General features: G+C 36.6%; 1 protein-coding gene across 6 annotated transcripts in view; it reads right to left on the reverse strand.

Annotated features, from left to right (window-relative positions):
• Positions 1–8,985: 8,985 nt before the first annotated feature.
• Positions 8,986–22,603, reverse strand: part of LOC113064176 (RNA binding protein fox-1 homolog 3-like) — a 293,847-nt gene continuing 280,229 nt past the window's right edge. For 5 of the 6 annotated variants that reach the window (XM_026234798.1, XM_026234797.1, XM_026234796.1 and 2 more), the window contains 2 exons: positions 21,284–21,362; positions 19,161–19,272 (listed from right to left, as the gene is read on the reverse strand). In XM_026234798.1, the coding sequence (XP_026090583.1) occupies positions 19,228–19,272; positions 21,284–21,362 (124 nt within the window). In that variant the 3' untranslated portion in view covers positions 19,161–19,227. Of the gene's footprint in view, positions 12,505–19,160; positions 19,273–21,283; positions 21,363–22,603 lie in introns of those variants that run through there. The other variant, XM_026234795.1, reaches the window with a different exon arrangement.

Consider the following 22,603-nt stretch of genomic DNA (forward strand, 5'->3'; position numbering starts at 1 on the left):
ATTTTTATTTCAGGTTTTTAGACATTAAAGGCTGAACCCCTATGTGCCTTTTTCCCCAGGATGGGATGAGAAAAATCTCTTCTCCATACGGCATAATGACACCTAATAAAAAAATAGTCAACATCTCAGCTGTTAGTGTGTGAAACGATCAAAGCTGCAATTAAAATGCTTCTTTTTTTTCTTCTGAGAGCTGTGCCATTTGTTTGTTTGTTAAGTGCAGAAATCTTTTACATGGCGTGTAGGTGGTCAGGATAGGATGCTCTATTTATTTACTCTACCCACTTGTTTTTCATTTCAGTTAATCAGGTCTATTTGTAATGCTAATTTGTTTTTTGAGAGGGACTTGATGGGTTGGGACAGGACTGGGTGGGTAGAAGTAGGCAAGAAAGACTGATAATAAATAAGGAGTGATTGTGGACCGAAGTGACCTTTGACCTCTCTTGTGGTTTTTCCCGGTTACTGACTCTGAAAACCAAACGTAGAGATGTGCTCCCTCTTCTCAGCACAAATAAACATTAACAGCAGCTCCTCAGAGGGCACTTCTACAGAGAGAAAAGTTTTTCGGCACTGGAAATAATTACATTTGGCTTGGGAAAGAGCTCCTCCGGTTCCCTCAATCAGATTTTAAAGTTGCACAGCCCTGTTGCTGAAGTCAACAAATATTTCCATTCGAAAACCATTAGAGGTCCCCTCTGTCTCTTGACAAGTTCTCTCTGAGGTGCATTTGGCCAGTTATTTTGCCCGCATGATTCCCTTTTAATTGCGGACGATTAGAGTCCGGGGACTTTGGGGAGTGTGGGGCGACCGTCCTATGAGTGTAGGACCATTAAACCTTTAATGGACACTTTTGCTCCATAGTCATGCCCATGCGCAGAGGGATGACTAGTACACAACAGGGAAGTGTTAAAGGGGCCTCCCTTTTTTAATGCACCTTTTATGGGTGTTCAAACAGCAGAATAGGCTCTTGTAATGTGTTTCCCACCCAGATGCCAGGGCTTTGTCCTGTCCCACCGGCCCCTCCCCACCTTACATACTTCATTAATTGGTCCACTAAAGACTTATCACGTTGGCGTTCGTTTCCGTTCCTCTCGGTTGTGAAAGTGGCCCCCTCATCTCAGATTCACAGGCTTGTCCGCCCCTCTTTTTCTCTGTCCCACAGCAGATGCTACTGTTCTGCCTTACTGGTGAAGGCTTCCAACTTAATTAACACTAAATAATGAAGTGGATAAACATGCCATGCGAGCACATGCACTCAGCACTCAATCCTGTGTGGTGGCTCTGCACATTGCCTGACGCCCACGCTCTACAGGAAGATATCAATGAGCGTACCAGTCCAATGAGGCACCAACCTGAAACCGCTCAAGCAATTTCATTAATTAACAAGAGAGTGACTGAGTCAGCGTGCTGAGTGAATTACTCAAGCCCCCGCTCTTTTAGACCGTTCGACTGCTTGATTCTGAAAGTTTTGGCTGATGTGTGATATTTGCAGTTTGCGTGGCATGAAAAAACACTTGATACGGGTGAATTTCACAATTTCATAGGTCACATTTCACCCTCGAATCAAAAGAACAATGGCGTAAAGAGATTTTTAAAAAAAACGTATTGAAGGTTATTTTTTTAAGTATACAAATAACAAAAAGAAAATAAAAAAGTGGCATATTCATTCCGAAGTACATGACTGTAAACAAAAACAATTATATAATCATAAATTATGAAGTTTTTTTAGCATAATGCTAGCATTTGTTGTGCTCGCTTCAAATTATGCCAGTTTAAATAAAGTGTATTACCTTAATATGAATCACCAATGAGAATAATGGGAAGTACATTAATAAATACAAAGATAAATAATTCCAAACGCAAAATGGAAATGAGAAGTTGGCATTATTGTGAAAAACATCTAAAATCATCAGATTTTTTTTATATATATATAATTATTTTTCTTGATTTTAGGGTAAAATATGATCTTGTTTTCACCCATGTCATTCACCCACATAATGGTCCATTGCTCCCATGTTAAAACCCAACGAAAAATGCCAATATATAAGCTCATTTAGAGGAAATGAATATATCCTCTGATTCCGAGGCCTCTAATCGCTCACATATAAAGGACTCTTTTTAATTCTGAGAGTCCTTTATCAAAACACACCGAATTGGGACAAGACACGTGGCTGCTCTGTTCGGCAGGGATGGACATGTTCTTCTCCTTTCCCAGTAGTCCTGCTTGTGCCCGGTTAATTCATGGAGTCAGACTCCCGTCATTTCTTGTCAAACAACTAGGGCAAGCTCATTCAGGGCTTCTACGTGTGCTTAAAAGGACAGAAATCTCGGTCAATGATCTTGGTCTTGGACAGACAATCACATTTCAATGCACATTCAGTTGAAAGGGTTTCAGGAAGAGTTTCTTGTCTTTACAGGCATTTTATCAGAAGAGGCAGTGCCTATTGGAGATGAGAAGATATAAAGATGCAGAGATAAAAATAATAGACATTAAAAATATACAACAAAACAAACATTATGAAGTATGAGGTGGGGGTCTATGAGGTCTGTTTTTAAAAAGTAGCATTACTCATCGTGTTCTCACAAATCTTCAAAAACATGGCATAAATATGAGAAAGATAAAGGCAAGGACAGGCGAGAGGATTCAGTGCCTTCACATCACTATGATTGGCTGACTGCACTGTGAATCTTTTTCCCTCTACCTTTGATGTTCAAAGCCTGTCTGCTTATTGGCCTGAATAGGTTAACTTGTGGAAATGACTGGACTAACTAGAAAGTACCTCACCTATGAAGACCACTTTTAGTCACCTCCAAATTAAAATGAACTCACTTGAAATCAAGATTTGTGACACAGCTGGTTGTTAGCAAACACTGAGCTCGGTTAAATTAAAGATTACTGTAAAAACAACATGTAGTTGTAACAAACAAAAGATATAGAAATCTGCTTTGCAATGTATTCTTGTCATTTTTAATTCTGAAGCAATGTCATTTTGATTTGAATAAAAGTATGTTTAAACAAGCACAATAAATATAGTATTGATGACAGTACGGTATCATTGATTGACTTATCTATAGTGAGTGTATTTACATGTACAATAAACCATGATATCCATCAAAAATCAGTTTACTATAAAAACCTGGCAACACGCACACACACACACAAAATGCATTTTTATGACATTTACACTATACTGTTCAAAAGTTTGGTGTTGTTAAGATTATATTGTGTTTATGCTCAACTACGGTGCATTTATTTAACCAAAATACAGTAAAAACACGAATATGGTGCTCATGAAACATTTCTTACTATTATCAAAGTTCAAAACAGTTGCTTAATACTTTTGTGAAACGGAAAATTTTTGTTCTTTAAATAGAACGTTTAAAATTACAACATTTATTTTTAGCATTACTTTTATTACAACATTTATCATTACTTTAAATAAATAAATAAAAATAAAAAAACGGGTTTGCTTCCTCATTTAGAAGTCCACCAACCACTCAAGACCACCCAGACCACTCAAGTCAGAAGAAGCATTGAACTCCTGAGCCTGAGTGATTTCAACATATAAACTTGACAACGGTCATGATAAACTCCCATAATAAAGCTAGAGGAAGGATATCACTGGGCTGCTCGTCACCATAGTTACAATATTCCAGCACTATTACAGCTCCCCTGCATCTCTCCCTCTATTTTATGTGATCTCTTTAAACAGCAGTAAGGAAGAGAAAAACCCTCCATGGACCTCGGGGCATTTGAAAAAAAAATTGAATGGAAGAAAGAAGGAGAGAGCAAAAGGACTAGAGAGGTAGAAAGGGTGCAGTGATAATTCTACATTACATATTGTTCATTTTTTTTATAATCCATTTTATTCCGCGAATATTTAAATGTGTGCAATTAATATCCAATTGTCTATTCACCATTCCCTTCAGATTCTGTTAAACATGACTGGTACTTCATGGCCTGGGTAATGATGTTACTCTTACAGTCAAGCATTCTTCAACCGAACCAGAATAACAATAATGTAATAAACCCAGCCTGGAATTACTATGACTGTACGCTTCCATTTTAAACAGGCGGTGCTGTAAGCCAGCTGAAACTAGACGGAGTGTGACTCAGACAGATGAGCTTCCTTAAACAGGAGTATTAATCACAAAGCTGGAGTAAACACAACTAATACTTCCAGCTCCTGACAACGAAAAGACAAATCCTTACTGCTTCAAGGGATAGTTCCCCCATAAATGAAAAGTCTACCATCATTAACTCACCTTCATGTCATCCCAAACCTGTATGACGTTCTTTCTTCTATAAAACACAAAAGGAGACTTTATGAATATGTTGGCCGTGCATTTTCATGCAATTACAATGAATGGTGTTGACGAGGCTTCAAAAAAAGATGCAAAAGCATTATAAAAGTGGTCTTGTACTATATTCCAAGTCTTCAAAGGTAAAAGTAGGTTTGTGTGACTGAAATTTAAAGAGATAGTCTACCTAAAAATGAAAAAAAGTTTTGGATCCCATTTAGTTCTATTGTAGTTTTTATACATGCAATAGAGGTCAATGGAAAATTAATTTTCAAAATATTTTCTTTTGAATTCAGAGAACAAAAAAGTCATAAAGATTTTTAACAAGGGGGAGTAAATTATGACAGTTCATGAAGCTGTCATAATGAGTAGTGATGTATGATCCAATAATTAATCATACAGATGTTATTGAACGAATTGATTCACTTACAAAACCAGTCTGAACGATTCTGAATGACACTGACTGAATAACAGCATAAATAAAAAAAACCATATAAATTATATATATAATTCTTGGATTTATCTATTTTCCATTTCAAATACATTGTGGTGCTAATTTATGCTGCTAATATATACATTTCCTCTACAAAAACATCACCATGGCTGACCTCTCAAATCAAAAACACATGTTTGTAATGTATATTCATGTATACACAGTAGATACACTGGGACTGTCCGAGGAGAAATGTTTTGCTCGCTTCAACCCATTTCTCATTAAGCAGGCTGAATGTATCTAAGGGGAAGAATTCACATGAGGGTTCAAGTGAAATGAAAGCAGGCAGTATTACTCCTCTGTCACTCTCTTTTTCCTGGTCTGTGCTGAAAGCTAGCAGTAGATCAGCAGTGTTGTTTGTGGTTTGTTTGTGGTGGGATTTGGAGACCTGTAGAAAGAGCACACACTGGGGAGCAAGCGCGTGTTTGCTCTTGTGTCTGGAAATCTGTGTGTGTGTGTAATGCTAGACAATGCAGTTGTGATGGCAGATTAGTGAAGTCTGAGCCCAGAGGTGGGCAGACAAAAGTTGACCTGCATTTAATGAGATCTTCCAGCAACGGAGCAAGCACTGGGCAGAAAGTGAGTGTGTGTATCTGTGTTTGTGCTTGTTTATTTGATGACTGAATGCTCCCTCTTGCTCTCGTCGAGCCCTTAGTAAATATTTACTCTCATTTGAGTCTGTAATCTCAGCCGTGTCCGAGTAGAGTCCACTTCCTCTCGTTCTCCTGATGCACTCGCTCCATCTCTATTATTCTCCCTTGATATTTCTTTATTTCTGTGGTTATGCTTTGCCAGACATCGCTATGACTGCTTTTTCTTGGTTCTTGTCAAACTGCCAGGTAAAAGTAAGGAATAAAAATCGTGTGAGGATTTTCATAAGATTCAACAGTGATGACAAAAGCTCTTAAATGGTAGAGGATATTTTGAACTGGTTCTTTATGTGGTCAAATTAAAGTGTTAACTGCACTGAATATTTAATCATATCAGTCAAAAATGAAAATTCTGTCACGTTGTTCCAAACCTGTATGACTTACTTTTTTCTACTGGAACATTTACAAAGAGATTTTGACTTGGAAAAATATATAAATATAGAGTTTTGCTGAACAAACCAAAATTTACATTACAATCACGGATAATCTTCCTCCCCAGTGATGGGGATTAATTTTTATTTATTTAGCTGATACTTACAAGGAAAAGCCAACAGAATGCAAAGTTAAAAGTTGAGACATACATTGGATTACATTGTTTTAATTGCTGTGTACTTTCTGTGTTTCAAAAGCAGAACAAATATGAAATTTACTTTAATATTGTCATTTAATGAGACTTGTGATGCTCCAAATTGAAATGGTGTTTTCAAGTGAAACGCGCATAAACACATATAAAAGTACCATAAAGTTAGTTCAAATGCCTGTTTAAGCAGTGATAAAGATACAGAATGAAAATGATTCTGGCTTCTTTGACAAAACATTCCTCCGTCCAAAAGTTGTTTTTAAAATTCTTCATAATTGTTAATGAATGCTACTCAGTAAATGATATCATTTGTAAAGTTTAATGACAGAATTTTACACAATTGCTCCTTTCGCCATCACCTTGAAAGATTAAAGATTTTTATATTAGCCAAAAACGTGTTTTATGAAAATGGCTTTCATATTAAGCCAACAATTATTTTATTTCTTTTCCTTGCAAAATGTTACTTTCATAAATGATTTTTTTATATTTTCAAATGATGTTTATATATATTTGAATCATTAAAAAAATTCAAATAATTAAATGACTTGTAAAACTACTCTTTACTGCTCAATTTAAAATGAGAAATGGGTGAACACCTCGTCTGCTGGGTCTCATTATAACCCTGCCTTGTGACAGACACCACATTACCGCATCGAAAGAGAACCTTTAAATAGGGGGGATTTATTTTGTGGAATGTATTACCAAGTATAATTAAAGCTTTAATCTCCCTTTTCCCCTCAACAAAACAATTTTGTACGAACCCAGAGAAGCAATCCGAAATTAATTTACCGCACCAGTGATTAGTATTAATGCGCTGCCATTTTTTCCCTCTTCCGTTGCTTGCTTGCTCTCTCTCGCGCCGAGCTCAGATGAAAGGATATAGCCTGTTGTTACATGCGATATTCATGTGTAATTAACACAAGTCTTGCAGAGCACAGGGGGGCAAGCTAGCATGTACTCTTAATAGTTTTCATCCTGGGAATAGCGGCTTTTGTGTCCCGCTGGCAGGGTTAGGGTAGTGTCTGAAACTTTGCTTGTCAAGCCTGTCAGTCACAATGTAAGGCCAGAGTGAACCAACTCTTCAACCAGGCCATGAATGGATGATTTCTACATAGGCAGAATTGACAGTGGAATTTAGATGACTGGATGGGCTGTGGTTTTCTCGTGCAGGAAGGGATGGAGAAATGCCAAGATGCTTGAACTGCCCATCTGTTCTGAATTCTGCTATTTGTTTGAAGCATTTTAAAATTAAAAAAACTTGTATTTTTGAAGGTATGTGGTCAAGTATGACTGGATTTTTTCTTTTAAATTGTACATTTTCCTTTCTTTCCTGTTCTATGAACATATTGCCGAAGCTGGATCATGCGGGTTTGTTTGCATTTCAAACAGTTAAGAGTTTGGTTTCTTTCTTTGACAAATATAAAGACTGTCATTTGAAAGAGACAAAGAGATATAACTAAAGCTCCGTGCTATTGTTCTTCAAGAGCAATCTTCTCATTTGTTCCTTTTTCCAAGAGCTTCCTCTGGACACCTCCAGACGAGGTGTAAAGTCTTCTTTGATTGGACGAGACCTTTCACAGCCTGTGTAATGAGGGGATGACAAAGTACTGAACCATGGGATCAATGCTGGAGGTGGAAAGCTGTTCGTTAGCGTAGGTATGTGAACATCTTTGTGCTGTTTTGTAGGGTGCGAGTGGGATCGATGGTTCGTTTGCTTTGTGTAGGTAAATGATCATTGTGGAGATGGACAGGACCACTTTGTCTTGTGGCCCTAAGGGAACAAAAGACAAATTGGCCAAGAACTCCCATCATCCCTTTCACTCTTAATTCTACAACTTAACACTGGCAGTGATACAAACCGGAGGACCTACGACAAATCGGGTCAAATATTTTTCAGCAGCTCTTCTAGAAGAATACTAGAATGCCATTTATTTCCAGTCAGTCATTGTTAATATTTAATTTGCTGTATTTAAGAACCAACACCTTTAGTGGCTGAAAAAGGAGAGAAAGGAAATAATAAAACTGAAAAACATACCCTATTTAGATTTGAACAAAAAGTGACTAATTCATGTTCTAAATGATCCCTGTTGTTCCAGTATGTGTATTAATAATGAGATTTTTTTCAGTGACTCTTTCTGCAGGTTATATAAGCACAGCAATTGGTGGTGACAAATGAAAGAGTCATTTGAATCATACATTCATCTGATTCATTCAAACAAATTAATTCATTCAGGAGCAAAACATTTCACCATCTTTATGAGTGAGTCATTTAATAATTTATTCAACGGATTCATTAAAAACACTGATCCATTCAGGACTTTAATGAGTGAGGCACTGACTCATTTACTTTTTTAAAATACCAATTAATTCTAAAACAAATCATGTAGCTGTCTTAATGAGTGCAGAAGCTTGTCTTTATCTTTAGCATTAATAACAATTAACTAATCAAAGTTGGTACAGTCCCTTCAATGAGCTAGTTTTGTTTTAATCAGCATGAGTTTAAAAAAAAAAATGTGTCTTTGACTATGATAAATTATGAAAACTATGAGAAAAATGGATTTATGTGTGGTTTGACATTGTCTATAATTTATGAATGTTTTATGTTCCCTTCTAATTCAATTACATTAGGCTTCTTTTTAAAAACGTGCCATATACTAATTACACATTGTGTGCTATTAAACAATTCTATATCTGATAAAACAAGATAACGCATGATTGACCAATCAGAGTCGAGTATTCCAGTGAGCTCTGATAAACATAGCGTATATATGACTACATTATATAAAGTATGTTTAGTGTACATGTAGAGTAAATGCCCTCATAATTCAGATGCCAAGATCAGAGATTTGAGTCTCTGTTATTGAAGAAAGAAATATTTATTTATAACCATATTAATCATGATAGTAATAATAATAATCATAATCATAATAATATAATGACTTCATTAGTAAACAGTTCTGGTTGTTTGAAGCACATTGGATGCATACAGAAAGAAAACTGAAATTTAGAGTACAGATCCAGGACAGCAGAAGTTTCGTCATTTCATTTTGAATAGAATACTTTATATTGGTTTCTTTTTTTTTCTAAGTGTTTTTTCTTTCTTTTTTTTTGCGCTTATGTATTTGGAACAACTTCAAAATTTGAAAAAGAATGAGAGAAAATGAAAACAAAATAAAACCCCAAATGATAGATTTGTTGTTGTTGCGTAGAGCTTGTGTTGCACATGTAGAGAACCTTTAATATAATACATTTTATATTGAGATGACAGAGGAAGTAGCTTTTGTATATTTTCAGTAGAAAACAAAAGAGCTGGAAGCACACACATGTACACACACGCACGCACGCACACACACACACACACACACACACACTACATGGAGGGTAACTATCACTGAGACAACTAACATGACTTCCATTCAAACTCTTGTGCTTCAGGGATCTGGCAATGGCGATGAGGAAAATCATGTTGGCAGGAGTTCATCATTTTTCCTTTTTTGTGTTGGGAAAAGCAATTGCCAAGATAAGTTTGTTGTTTCCATTGGCTTGACTGTGTTTGAATGGAGTTCAAGGGAACTTTGCAGACACAGGTGAGCTGCATAGCTGGTCTTACACCTGCCCTAATATCTAGAGCAGACGACCAGTGTAGATCTGAAGGATGTTTCGTATGGAGGAACAAGTGGCAGATACATGCACTTGAGTTTCATTGTCGTTCTGGCAATAAACTATAAGCAGATTACAGTTTGCATTGGTTCTCTGCTTTGGGTCGAGGAAGACGGCGAATGACTTTGGTGCTCAGGTAATGGGCTGTTTGAGAGGAAACAGAGAGTAGAGGGAAGACAACAAGCCAAAGAATACAGTGCAAAAGCTGATATATACCTCACAGCAGGGTCGAAAAAACCAGGACATGTAAACAAGTAATGTCTCATACAGACTAAAGCAAAGAAATAAACCCAGAGGTCTCAGATCTCTGTAGAATTGACATCGTTTTGTTAGGTTGTTCAGTCACAGTCTCTTCCAGAGCAGAATCCGTCACTTGGATTTTAGAGTCCCTGAAACAACACGTCTTCACTGAAGTTCCCATCGCTATCTGACCCAGCAAACTGTTTCCCATGATCCTTCGGTTAACAAAGTAGTACAGTCACTGAGATAGGAGTCACCAGTTTTGTAGAAAATAAAGTATTGTTCTGAGAGGAAAAATGCAGCAAGAAAGTGTAACATCATTACCTATGGAAGGGAACACATCAGTTCTGTTATGTAACACCTGAGTCCGAGGAAGCGCATGATTTTGCAAAGCTTGGGAATGCTGTCTGTAGAGGTGGGCTATCTATTAAATGTACCATTCCTTCTCACTGAGCCAAAATACACACTGTAAAAAGCAGGAAAACGTGCAGTTGTTATTTTATAGACGCATTTCTTCCTGATCTGACCCACTTGCTTGCAGGTTGATTCGGTCCTGTTAAATATGAAAATGTTGACCTGAATAAAACCAGTCAATTTAGATGTTAACAAATGAAGCACATTTTTAGGCAACTCAGCAACATTTTTTTTTTACAGTGCATTTCTTTCTCAGGATAACATACTGCTGTCCATCATCGATTAGAGAGTGACACCTCTTTTGAATGTGGGTCAACTGTTCACCATTTGCATAAAGAGAAAAAAACAACAGAGGAAAATGAATGTCGATAAAAACCAAAGAGCATAATTCTGCTCTGTCTCATCCAATCGTCTTATGTCTTTTCTGCCATAGTCCTGCAGGGTCATGATAATGTCCGTCGGCCAGCTGGAGTGCTCCTGTTATAAAAGAGAGGTGTCAGCTGGACAGTACAATAACTCCATCAGGTTCGGCTTCAGAATAAAGAATCGGTTTACCATGTCCACATTTACAAAGTACTGCTTAAAAAACAAAGACGTACATAAAAAGTTGAATTACATTCAGTAGCTGAACTAAAGATAGAGACGAACAGAACAACGCCACACGAGTGAAAATCACTCAATACTTGCATAAATCGCCGCCGAAAATAAACCTGGACCACCACCCACAAAAAAAAAAATTAAGAAAAAAGTACAATCCTTTTTGAAGGGTCGCAAAGTCACAAATAGATATATCCATATATAAATGTTTTTCATAGTGGTAATACAATAACACAACATTAGTAAATGGCTACAATCGACGTTGACCACGCTGAGCAGCATGTAATTAGTACAACGTTTAAATATATAAGGATGTGTCACTGAAATGGAGCTCGTTAGAAGTATAAAGGTAATCGATTTTTAATAAAACTTTGCTCGCAACCGTATGACTAAACTGGCACATTGTTTTCCACCTTGCGGTGGGCAGGAACCCATTTTCAAGATGGATAGTGAAACTCCCGTGACAATACCGAGAAGACAGCTCCAATTTTCTTAATTTGTAGCCTCATGACACCACATACAAAAGTGTTTACTACACAGCACGGCCACCTCCACAACACTACAATGAAATGCTTTTTGGTAGCCCTGGGCTCTGGGGCCGCCGCGACCCAACATGACTCTAATAAAGCCCCCTTCAGCCCGTAACCACTCGCACACAAGAACACACGCACGCACACATCCCAGTAAAACCTTTCGTATTGTGCTACAAACAACAGCAGGATGACAGTGCATTCCCTACTTCAGACAGACTGGGCTCTGGTGGTTTATTTACAGTGTCTTTTCGAGCCCTGTTCCATGCGACACCTGAATAGCAACCTGATGTACTGTTAGACTGAAATTTGGAGTCCCATGCGAGTTTGTCTGCTTACATCGAAACAGGATGAATAACAGCTCCCTATGTTAGCGACTAAAGGCCTTTTTCCCCAAGGAAGCAATGCAGTTCAACCATGACATAAACCTACTGATGGAAGACCCAGCTGTGCCATATATTCAAGGGCACTGGATGAAGAGGGGCCACATGGAATCGTGTCTGGTGGGTCTTTAGCCTCTCTGCCCGGCCCCCTTGACCCTCCTAGCGAAAGGCCGGACAAGGAGGTCTGCGGTGGGAGGGGGGTGGTGGGTGTGAAGTACCAACATATACACCCCCATCCCCCCTCCTACAGCACTAATTCATAACTCTGTTGCTAGTTTTTTTTTTCACTTCTTTTTTTTGTAACATATTTATACATACATATATATCGCTATATAGATATATATATACACTCATCTTTTTGAAACCATAAACTTAAAAAAGTTTAGAAAAATAAAAAGTTTTATGACGACCTCTCCTCTTCTCCTCAACCCCGAAAGTCTGTCCCAGGTGAAAGCTAAGCTCCTCTTTTCATCCACAGATTGACTGCGTCAGTTTCGCATCCCCACAGAGATATATAATGCCTTCTCCTGACAGCCTCGGTGTAAGGATTTCCTCTTAACTTCTTTTTGTATGTTTTTTTTTTCATTGACACTTCCTTTATCCTTTTTGTTCCTTTTTAGCTGCTGCTCTTCTCCATTGTCTTCTTTCTTTATATTTACTAGAAATGCAAAAGAAATAGAGAAAACGTGAGTTAATTTGCAATGTATGCTACTGAGGTGCATGTAGACTATCTTTAACATGCACATAGAGTGGGGCCCAAAAGTCTGAGACCATTAGTGACAATGCTTCTATTTGCATTATAATAATTTCATACATTTCCATTCAACATTTTAAGGATGAAAATTTGAAGAAAAACTTTAACTGAATGATTCATATGAAACAATGTAACTATTAAAAATAATTATAATAACATTAAATAATAATTTTATTTTCACTTTTTTTAACTTCAAATTATATTATCAGCATAACGAATAGATAGATCTATATGTATCTATCTATCTATATATATATATATACACACACAATTTACAATTTAATCATAAATTATTGTTTTACTTGGTTTCCAGGTTTAAATTAGATTCTGAATCCTAGATCTTCAATATGGTCTCAGACTTTCGAACTTGCATGATCTAAAATAAACTAATTAAACAATAAAAATGCAAATCATGCAGAATGAAAATATATTCAGATTACATTATCCTTCATGCACTGGCTCTATATCAGAAACAATCCTTGGGTCTACCGCTAAACAAACATTGAGGAATTATCCCCCAAATCCCGGATTAGAGTAACTGAAGTCAAAATAGGGCTCAGCAGGGAGAGCTTCTGCTAAATTTATAGCATAATGAGTGAACTGGATTGATCAGAGGCTCGGTGATATCGTTGTAGTCTGAGAAGGATGTTCGACACTGAGCTGAAAAGACGTCCACCGGACAGGAAGAGAAGAGCAGAAAGAGAGAAGGAGGAGGAGGAGATTCCGGGGTGTCCTGGGGGCTCTCATCCTGACAGAAGCTCTCTAATTCAGGGAGATGTGGTGCCGCATGGAGGAACCTCAGAAGAGGGAGCGGGCTGGCTTTAATTTTAAGATGACTTTGTAGTTCTTCACCCATCCCTGGAGGGGCACACGGATGTGCTCCGGCATACTGATCATGCCCAATGATGGGCCTCTGTTATCTGCTCGGGGTGTAATATCTCTGGAACAGACATGGGAGGCTCCAAGTTTTTTCTTGACAAACATGAACAAAAATCGACTGAGGGAGACGAAAAACTGCTGGTGGGCAGCCATGCTGATGGAAGCCAAAGACACTTGTAACACGATACATGCCAAGTCTCCTTTTCTACATCCAAGTCCTATCTACTATGTAAGTGACAAAACTGGCAGCTACTACAGACAATAATACAAAATACAGACAATGAAATAAGTATATTTTATATTATATATATAATTAAAACCATTTAAAATATATAACAACAAAATAAATAAATAAATAGATTACTAAATGTACATCCATATGCATAAAGTCTAACAAAACATAGATGACTAAACACAGATAGTTATAATTTTCCTTTTATTTAGACACAAAAATGGCTAAGTATGACTTTTTATTATGTACATAGCTTTAACTACTGAATCTAGAAGTCCAAAGACAAATGGCTATGGAAGAGCAGAATGTACCAGTTGGATTTTAACAGATGAGACGATTCATATAAGCAGCAAATTTCACAATGTAAGCCTACATGAAATGGACAGCAAGTACACATTTAATACTACAGTTTATACATATAAAAATGTACTGCGATATGTGCTCACATATATTTATATACAGTATTATGTACAAAGAGTACAGTTTTTGCTTATATATAAAAAAAAGAAATAATATATATTTTTTAAATCCCCTGACAGAAGAAAAATGCACAATGAGACAGCTAGTGGGAACAGACACAATTTTAAATGACAGAAAGTTAATGAGGTAACAGCAGATATAATATTAAATTGCTTTATTGTCCAGTGTGACCCAGTTTGAGTCTATTATTGACATAATTCTGTGCTAGTTACGCAGTTGCATTAAGCACGCAAAATAAACAATTGTATTACATGATTAACTTTTATGTAACATTTCAATAAATAAATAAATAAATGATTAGATAAATGCAAAAGAAAATAGTTTTTTTTAGCTTATACTCCAGTCTGTTTGCACCCTAAAACAGACCTAAATTAACATTTGTGCCATCAAATTGAGAGAGATGAAAATCTGCTGCTATGTGGACTGGCCCCTGGCCCAGGGTGCCATCTTACAAATCACTGCATTAACAGAGCTAATTAAAAACAGGCAATCTTTTAATGGCCCACTGTGGCGTCCATGCAAGACAGAGACTTCCATCTTGTCAATCTGCAAGCTCACACGTTCGTTTAGATGACTGCAAACTGTCTCCTCAGCAGTCATTTCATGCTCAGCATGGTGTTTTCTCTCTCTGCCTAAATGCTGGAATTAAATAAATGGGTGATTGAGTCCTAATATAGTTGCTTGATTAGTTTAATTGTCTGAAATATAGATGGAAATGCCTTAGTCATGAATATGATAGTCTTTTGCATGAATTAATCAGATTCATTTAGAGTTCTGCATAGATATTTAACGAGACGAAGCATGGTTTATACGGTCAAACTAAACGTCTTTTAGGACTAACTTAATGTGTGGCTGGAAGCACTGAACACAATGCGTATTTTATTTCAAAAAGGCTTATAAAGCTTTAGAAAATGTGAATGCAGCTAAGTCAATAAAAATTGTGTCTCCCACATAAATGAAACTGAGGTCAGAGGGCAGTGTAAATATTCACGATGTATGGAAAAGGGATTTAAATGTAAACACCTTAGCAACACACAGCACAGAGCTGACTCACTTCTGGACATAATATGCTGTCTGCTCACCTCAGAAAAAGTAAACAATTTTGATTTAAAGCCTATTATATTATATTATTTAAAAATGTCACCACATAATATTATTAAGGGTGTTTAATACGTTTACAAAAGAAATGACTTTGTACTTTGTATGTTTAACACACAGTGGCAATGTTTTCATGTCACACCTGTCTTGCTTTTCTTTTTCATATTGATACACATCAACGACAATTTGTTCGAAGTCAGACATAATACAAATGTAAAGCAAAATAAGCTTGAATAGAGAAAGAAAATCAAAATGTTATTTACAGTGCATGAATAACACTGGTATTCCATTCCCACAGATGAGATTTTAGCTTTTGCATTTTGGTTTCTGGTAAACAATAGTTCGGATGTTTTAAGAAAACCATTTTAAACACTTGTCCCAAATGAAAAGACATTTAAGATTATTTTAATAACATTTTATTTGATAAATGTTACTTAAAGGGATAGTTCACCCAAAAATAAAAATAAAATAATTCTGTCATCATTTACTCTCCCTCAAGTTGTTTCAAACCTGTATACGTTTCTGCTGAACACAAAAGAAGATATTTAGAAGAATGGTGATATTCAAAAAATTGCCGGTAGCCATTGACTTCCATAGAATTTTTTCTTACTATGGAAGTCGATGGCTACCGGCGTCTCTTTGGCTACCAACAGTCAGTATGTCATTTTGCGTCAAACAAGAAAATTCATTCATTCATTTTTGGTTGAACTACGTCTTTAAACTCTTGTTTGCTGTAGCACCTGCCCAGTTTTTGCCGTTGTACAGCTCCCTAAACAATTTTTTGTTTTGCCATTTTCTTAGAGCCAAGTGAGCTGCATGCTGCACAGGGGAGCAGGGACACATTCGTTTAGGTGAAATATTATGTTGCGCTGTAGATTTCTCCCTACAAAGGTGGAAAAAAGCAATGCATCTAATCTATGTTTTACAATCGGCTGCTGTTATTTCACACTCACAGGAGAACGGTGTGTCTTGAGAGGCAGCCACAACAGCTATGGTAATAGACTGAGCAGAACGGCTGTGCCACGGCGCCTGGCTGGCCTAGTGTATCTCCAAATGAGATCAGTGGTTATTGACTCAATGCTGTTATCTTTAATCTGTGGAGTAAATACTTTGGATGCTGCCTCTCCACCCTGGTTTCTTTCCCCTTCTTCTATAACTCCACCCTTACAATTCCATTTGAGGGGTGCAGGCTGCTATTTACTGGGGCGTGTGTGTGTGTGTGTGTGTGAGACACACAAGGACATGATCAACGCCCTGAGGAACTAGGAAAAGAGAGACGCCCTATTTCACTGGGAAGATTACTGCAACCCCCAACTCTTTCTCTTTCATTCTTCCTCTCACTCTTCTCTGAAGGCCTGGCATGTCTTATCACAGGCCCTGAATAAAGTGCCGGGTCTGGGGAATGTCACCTTGGGGGAAAATCTCTCACCTTAGTGCATAAGTGCTTTTCCATTGAGAAAAGAACGTTAAGGATTTTTCTTTCTTTCTTTCTTTCTTTCTTTCTTTCTTTCTTCTTTCTTTCTTTCTTTCTTTCTTTCTATCTATCTATCTATCTATCTATCTATCTATCAATCCACACACATACACACACAACCATACAAAACTTCTGGGTCAGTAGGATAATTTTTTTATTAATATTTTCTTTTCAGCAAAGAAGCATTCAACTGATCGAAGGTCGAAGTCACAGTTTCCTCAAAAACTATTGAGCAGAACAACTGTTTTCACCTCTGATAATAATAAGAAATGTTACTTGCTAATGTTATCAGCATTTAAGAACGTTTTCTGAAGGATCACGTGACACGTGAAAATTTTGCTTTTAAAAATGACTTTTTAAAAGTATATTAAAATAGAAAACAACTGTAATGATATTTCACAATATTACTATTTTACTGTATTTTTATTAAATAAACACTTGGTGCACAGTAGAAACTTCTTTCAAAAACTCCTTACCAAACCCCAAACTTTGGAATAGTTTGCTTACATATATTTATTATATTTCTGTGAGAATATAATTGTATATATTTATTATTACTTAATTAATTAGATACATCTGTCAATTTCCTAATACTTTCCCTACACTATAACATAAATCTTTCCACAACTATTGGTAATTTTTAGGCTGGCCTCCTCTCTACATACATTTTGGACTTGACCAATAATGTGCTGAAAATGTATGACTAGGTTGCATACTCTCAAAGCTCAACAGCAAATCAACACTGGACCATGTTGCCTGTAATATCTCTGTTTTTTTTGTTAGCTAAGTTATTTTTAAGTGGACTGCATCTTGCATATTAACGTAAATGTGATGGAGATTTCAGCAATGAGCGGTAATTGCTCCCCCTGTCACCTCCGTTGTTGCAGTGGGATTCTGGACATCTCATCAGCTAGAGGGTGCAATAGACCGTGCAGTGGGGAATGTTCTCTCTTTCCACATTACTGCACTGTGTTTATTTACAGAATGCTTTCTGAGCAGCAGAAGCGGCCTTGATTAAAGGTACGCTCTTTATGTGACATCTAACAGATTAAAACTGAAGGAAACCTTGCTGGAGGCCTTCCTTCGTGAATATGTGCTTCGATACAGGCAGACATGCTTGTATACAGGTTTTGTTAAAAATAGGAATTAAAAAGATACATAAAAATAATATAATACATGTACAATATAGTTGGATTATGTAATTGTTAGATATTTTCTTGTTATCATTGCCTGTAAATAATACAATTACATTTGCATATGAGGAAGCTGTAACCGGATTTGCAAATGTTATTGCTTTGTAAAAAAAAAAAAAAAAATATATATATATATATATATATATATATATATTAAATTATTATTATTGTTATTTTTATTATTATAATTTTTCTGCTTTAAACATTTATAATATATTATTTTCTATTTTTTATTTTAAATATTTTACTTTATACGCAAAAATAATAATAATAATAATAATAATAATAATAATAATAATAATAATAATAATAATAATCAATTATTCTATATAAAAAAACCTTACGACCAACATATTGAAATCCCATAAAATGTATCTTAAGTCTATCTGTGGCAATGGAATATTCTTGTCCAAATATAAAATAAATAAACATCTAACTTGACATCAATATCCCCAAATGACATACAATTGCAATCATACAGACAATAAATTTTCATTGAGTTGATGAACAGTATGTCAAAGAGAAAGAGGGTGTGAGTGACAGAGAATTACTTAAAATGCTTCATGAAGGGTCCATGTAGCTAACTATAAAGCTAACTATCATTTTTTAACACTACTACAATATAGTTTTGGTATACAGTCAAAACCGGAGCTTTGCGAATTAATGTTTATATCCATATGATTTCCCTTTGATATTTACTGGAGAAAAATAGTAAGGCCATATTAGTAGTTTACAGATAGCATATGCAAACCTTAGGACTTTTTTTTTAAATTATATATTCATAAATAGCAGTCACTTCTAATAAGTGGGTGTTCAGTGGGGCCTTTAATGCAAAGACTGCAAATATATGTATGCAAGTCTAGCGCTGCTGTTGTTTTGCTCAAGTTGCTTATTGCTGTGCCATTTAGTAAGGCAAATAAACTCACTTCCTGGCCCACTCTGTGTCCACATAAATCAGCTGAGCTCATGCCCATAAATCTACGGCGGGACTAAATGAGAAAACTCATTGGACAGCACCCCTCTGGCCCCCCTCCTCTCTGTCACTCAGCCCCTCCCCTACCGGACCACACATTTCAATACAAACAAAACAGATTCCAAATCAATAGCCAAGCAACAGAAATGCTGGATAACTGCAGGTTGATAAGAAGAGCTTTAACTCAAATGTGATTGTTCGGGGAAGGTTCGCTTATAACCCGTACAGGCGTTTGGGTTGTTTGTTTGTGTTTGTTTTCTTTCTTTTGTTTGTTTGTTTGTTTGGATTGATTCTCTCTCTAGTAGGGTGTGAAGCGACTGTAACCTCCTCTGTAAAGGCTAGCCTGCAACATCAAAGATGAAAAACAAAAAGGACCCAATCAGTGTTAAATAGATTCTTTGGGGTGAACAGTGGTTGAAATTTTCTTCCCTTTTGTCTCGTTTTGCATATTGTTTCAAGTTTGGAATGAAATTACAATGTGAATTTTAACTCAGAGTTCAGAGCTTCATGGATCAACCGGTTAACGACTAAAACAGCCCAATGTATTTCATCAGTCGCTCTGTATCGAACCTCTCCATCATGGCCGTCTGGCCCTCAGGTTGATCTGATTGGAGACATCTAACACGCATGCACTACTTTCTCAGCCCTCTCCTTAACCAGAGAGCAGTATGCCTTACTCTGCTCTCGCCAAATACAAAAAACTTCAAAGGCTCTATGGGCCGTTCTCTTCAGCTCCGACCCTGTGCAAAATACACACACGCCTTAAACGTGGCATGAATTCTGTTCTAACAGCGAGCAAAGCAAACTTACTTTTTACCCCCCCAACCCTCTGAGGGGCTCATTATTAAATACTTTTTACTTGTGATCTACTGGTCAAATATGATTTAATTATATTAATTTCATTCTCAGCAGGCTCAGTGCAAGTACTGAGAAGAGTTCTGCTCATTTGAGTCGCAACCGGTTCGGTCCTGGCATCACTGAGAACTCTGAGTGCCCACTTCAGCCCCCCTGTGGCCCTCGTTTGACCGGAGGAGTGCCGAAGGATATTTGCTATGCCTTAATGTGGTAAATTGAAGTCTTGAGAAAGGGAGGAAAATTTGGAAAAAAAGAAAAGGAGGCAAAAAAGCAACAGAGGCCACAGTTTTAATTAAGTAAATGAAGAGGAAAAAAATGGTCTTAATTAATGAAAGCTTTTAGCTAGCAGCTGCACCGGGGAATAGTACGGTTTTGAGAATCACACGGATGTCGACTTGGTAAATTCCAGTCATTTGTCTTAGGCAGAGTGTTTGTCCAATAAGCCTCATGGGCAGGGGGAGGTAGGGTGCGATGGAATCTTTTATTTTTTCTCTTTCTTTCCCCCCCGTCATTCTTCCTCTATCTCTTGCCTTTTCTTTAATCTCCCACGGCACACTGCTGCACGCGCTTGATGGTTGTTAATCTTGAGAAAAGTCCCGACCAACAGCCCCCCCCAAAAAACAAATCATAAAGCGCTTTTTGTGTTCAGATAGGAGTTTTAGAATTTTTCATCTTTGATGTTAGCTGCAAAAGCTAGCTAAAAACAAACATTAACGGGGGTGACGATCCCCGCATTTGCTAATATGAAAAGGACAGTGTCTCATTTGGAAGGTCTAATCAAATGTCAGTACGCTGGATTACCCCAATGCATTTAATGAGATACAAAGTGCCCAGGATCTATCTTGACAAACTATCACATACACATATATCAGCAGATGAGTCTCTGAATATATTAACATTTATCTATACTCCTGACATTAATAATACAAAAAAATTGTATTATAAAAAGTGTGAACAGGGTCCAAAATGAACACTTTCCAAGTGCAAAATACAAGTATGAACTGGCTTTGGAGAGTAAATAAAACACTTCGCCAGTTGGCCACCAGCAATCTGTAAGAATGATTCCTGATGTAGCTGAAGAAAGCGATTTAAATCAAAAAGGTACTATCATCTACCTATGAATAAATAAACCAAAAATTGTTGTGACTAACGTTATATATATATATATATATATATATATATATATATGTGTAAAGTATGTATAAATAAAGCAAATTTATGCCTGGTTATTGGTTATTTTGGACCCTGAATATGAATATTATCATTTAAGACTTTAGCCAACGCAACTACATATCTTCAGCTCATAGCACATGCTTCATTCAGTATTATAATACAGTTATTCCATTCAAAATTCTATTACATTCAACAGAATGTACAGTGATATCTTTGAGCATCATTGTAGTAGCACTGGCCTCCGCCTTGTATGTTGTTGGGGTGCTTGAGTCTGTGTAATGTAAGGGGAAAGGTGAATGTTTCATGCATTATGTTTCTAGACTCACCATAGTGCCTACGCTGTACGTGGCTGCAGGTCCAATCGTGTGGTGATAAGGGTCTGCTGTTGCATAGACTCTGCCATAGCTACAGGGAAAGGAAGAAACAGAGAGGGCATTGAAGCTTCAAGAAGACGGTATGTACCAGCGAACACTGTTCATTTGAACTAGTTCTATTATCACTACACCCTTCCTCTCTTTCTTGCCCTCTCTTTCTTTCTGTCTGATAAAAATGCAATCATTGACCTGCCATAAATACATGGTATAAAGGTAAGTGTGTTAAAAGTGATAGGTGCTCTGTTATTGTTTTGGAGTAAAAGTATTTTATCTTATGAGCATGTGGTAAAAGTTATATTGGTGTGAGAGGGACAAGACATTGAAAAAACTCAGCAGAGTAGAAAAGAGAAGAAAATGGGAAACAGAAATGAAGAACCAACAGCAGCATTGCAGGCTCATTTCGACCATGCATTACACTTGTATCACACGGGTTAAATGATTCAACTCACAATTTTAAAAGATGGAAATTATGTTAGTATTCTTTTATCACAAAATCACAATTAAGTGAACATTTGGGTGAATCTAAAACAATGTTATTACCCTTGTTTGAGTGTATGTTGCCATTTTGTAAATAAATACAAATTTATTTTTTAAGAAAAAGTATGTTTTTTTCATTCATCTAATCAAAATGATGTTGTGTAATTGTTTTAACAATCACTTTCCATGTCATAATTTATATAATTTATTTCCCATGATATAATCCCTTTAAACGATCAAAAGCAAGCTTACTGACATCATCCTCCAGGAAGGGACACAATTTTGGTGGAAAATCATCAGCACAAAAAGCAATAATTCCTAGCAATGGATTTGATAAATTATGCGATGGTTTATGCAATTCATTAACATTCTTATTTGAAAAATCATTACTAAAATATGTATCACTAAAAGTTCATACATAAAAAATACAAAAATATATGAATTCCGTTAGTTTTCATACTTGTGTAAGCAAGTAAAAAAAATAAATCAAGTTAAAATAATTAAATAAAAACATTTTCTGTAAATGGTTCCTTAAATGACAACATTAGCAAATTCAAACTTTAAAAGTTACAAAGTTCTAAAGGTAATGCAGAACAGAGAGGACCCAGCAAGGAAAGAGATGTAGGGATGCTTTGGATTTTGTGTTGTTGTGCGTGTGCATTAAAAAAGCGAGTGAAGGGGGCAGGGAGTTTATGTTCACAGCTCTCTTTATCCTTTTCATGCTCCTTTGCCCTCTCTTGTTTACCCAGGCTGCACTGTAAAGAGGCACTGGGCTGGTGGTGGTGGAGGTGTTCT

Source organism: Carassius auratus, chromosome 46 (assembly GCF_003368295.1).
Source record: "Carassius auratus strain Wakin chromosome 46, ASM336829v1, whole genome shotgun sequence".
Classification (NCBI taxonomy): Eukaryota; Metazoa; Chordata; class Actinopteri; order Cypriniformes; family Cyprinidae; genus Carassius; species Carassius auratus.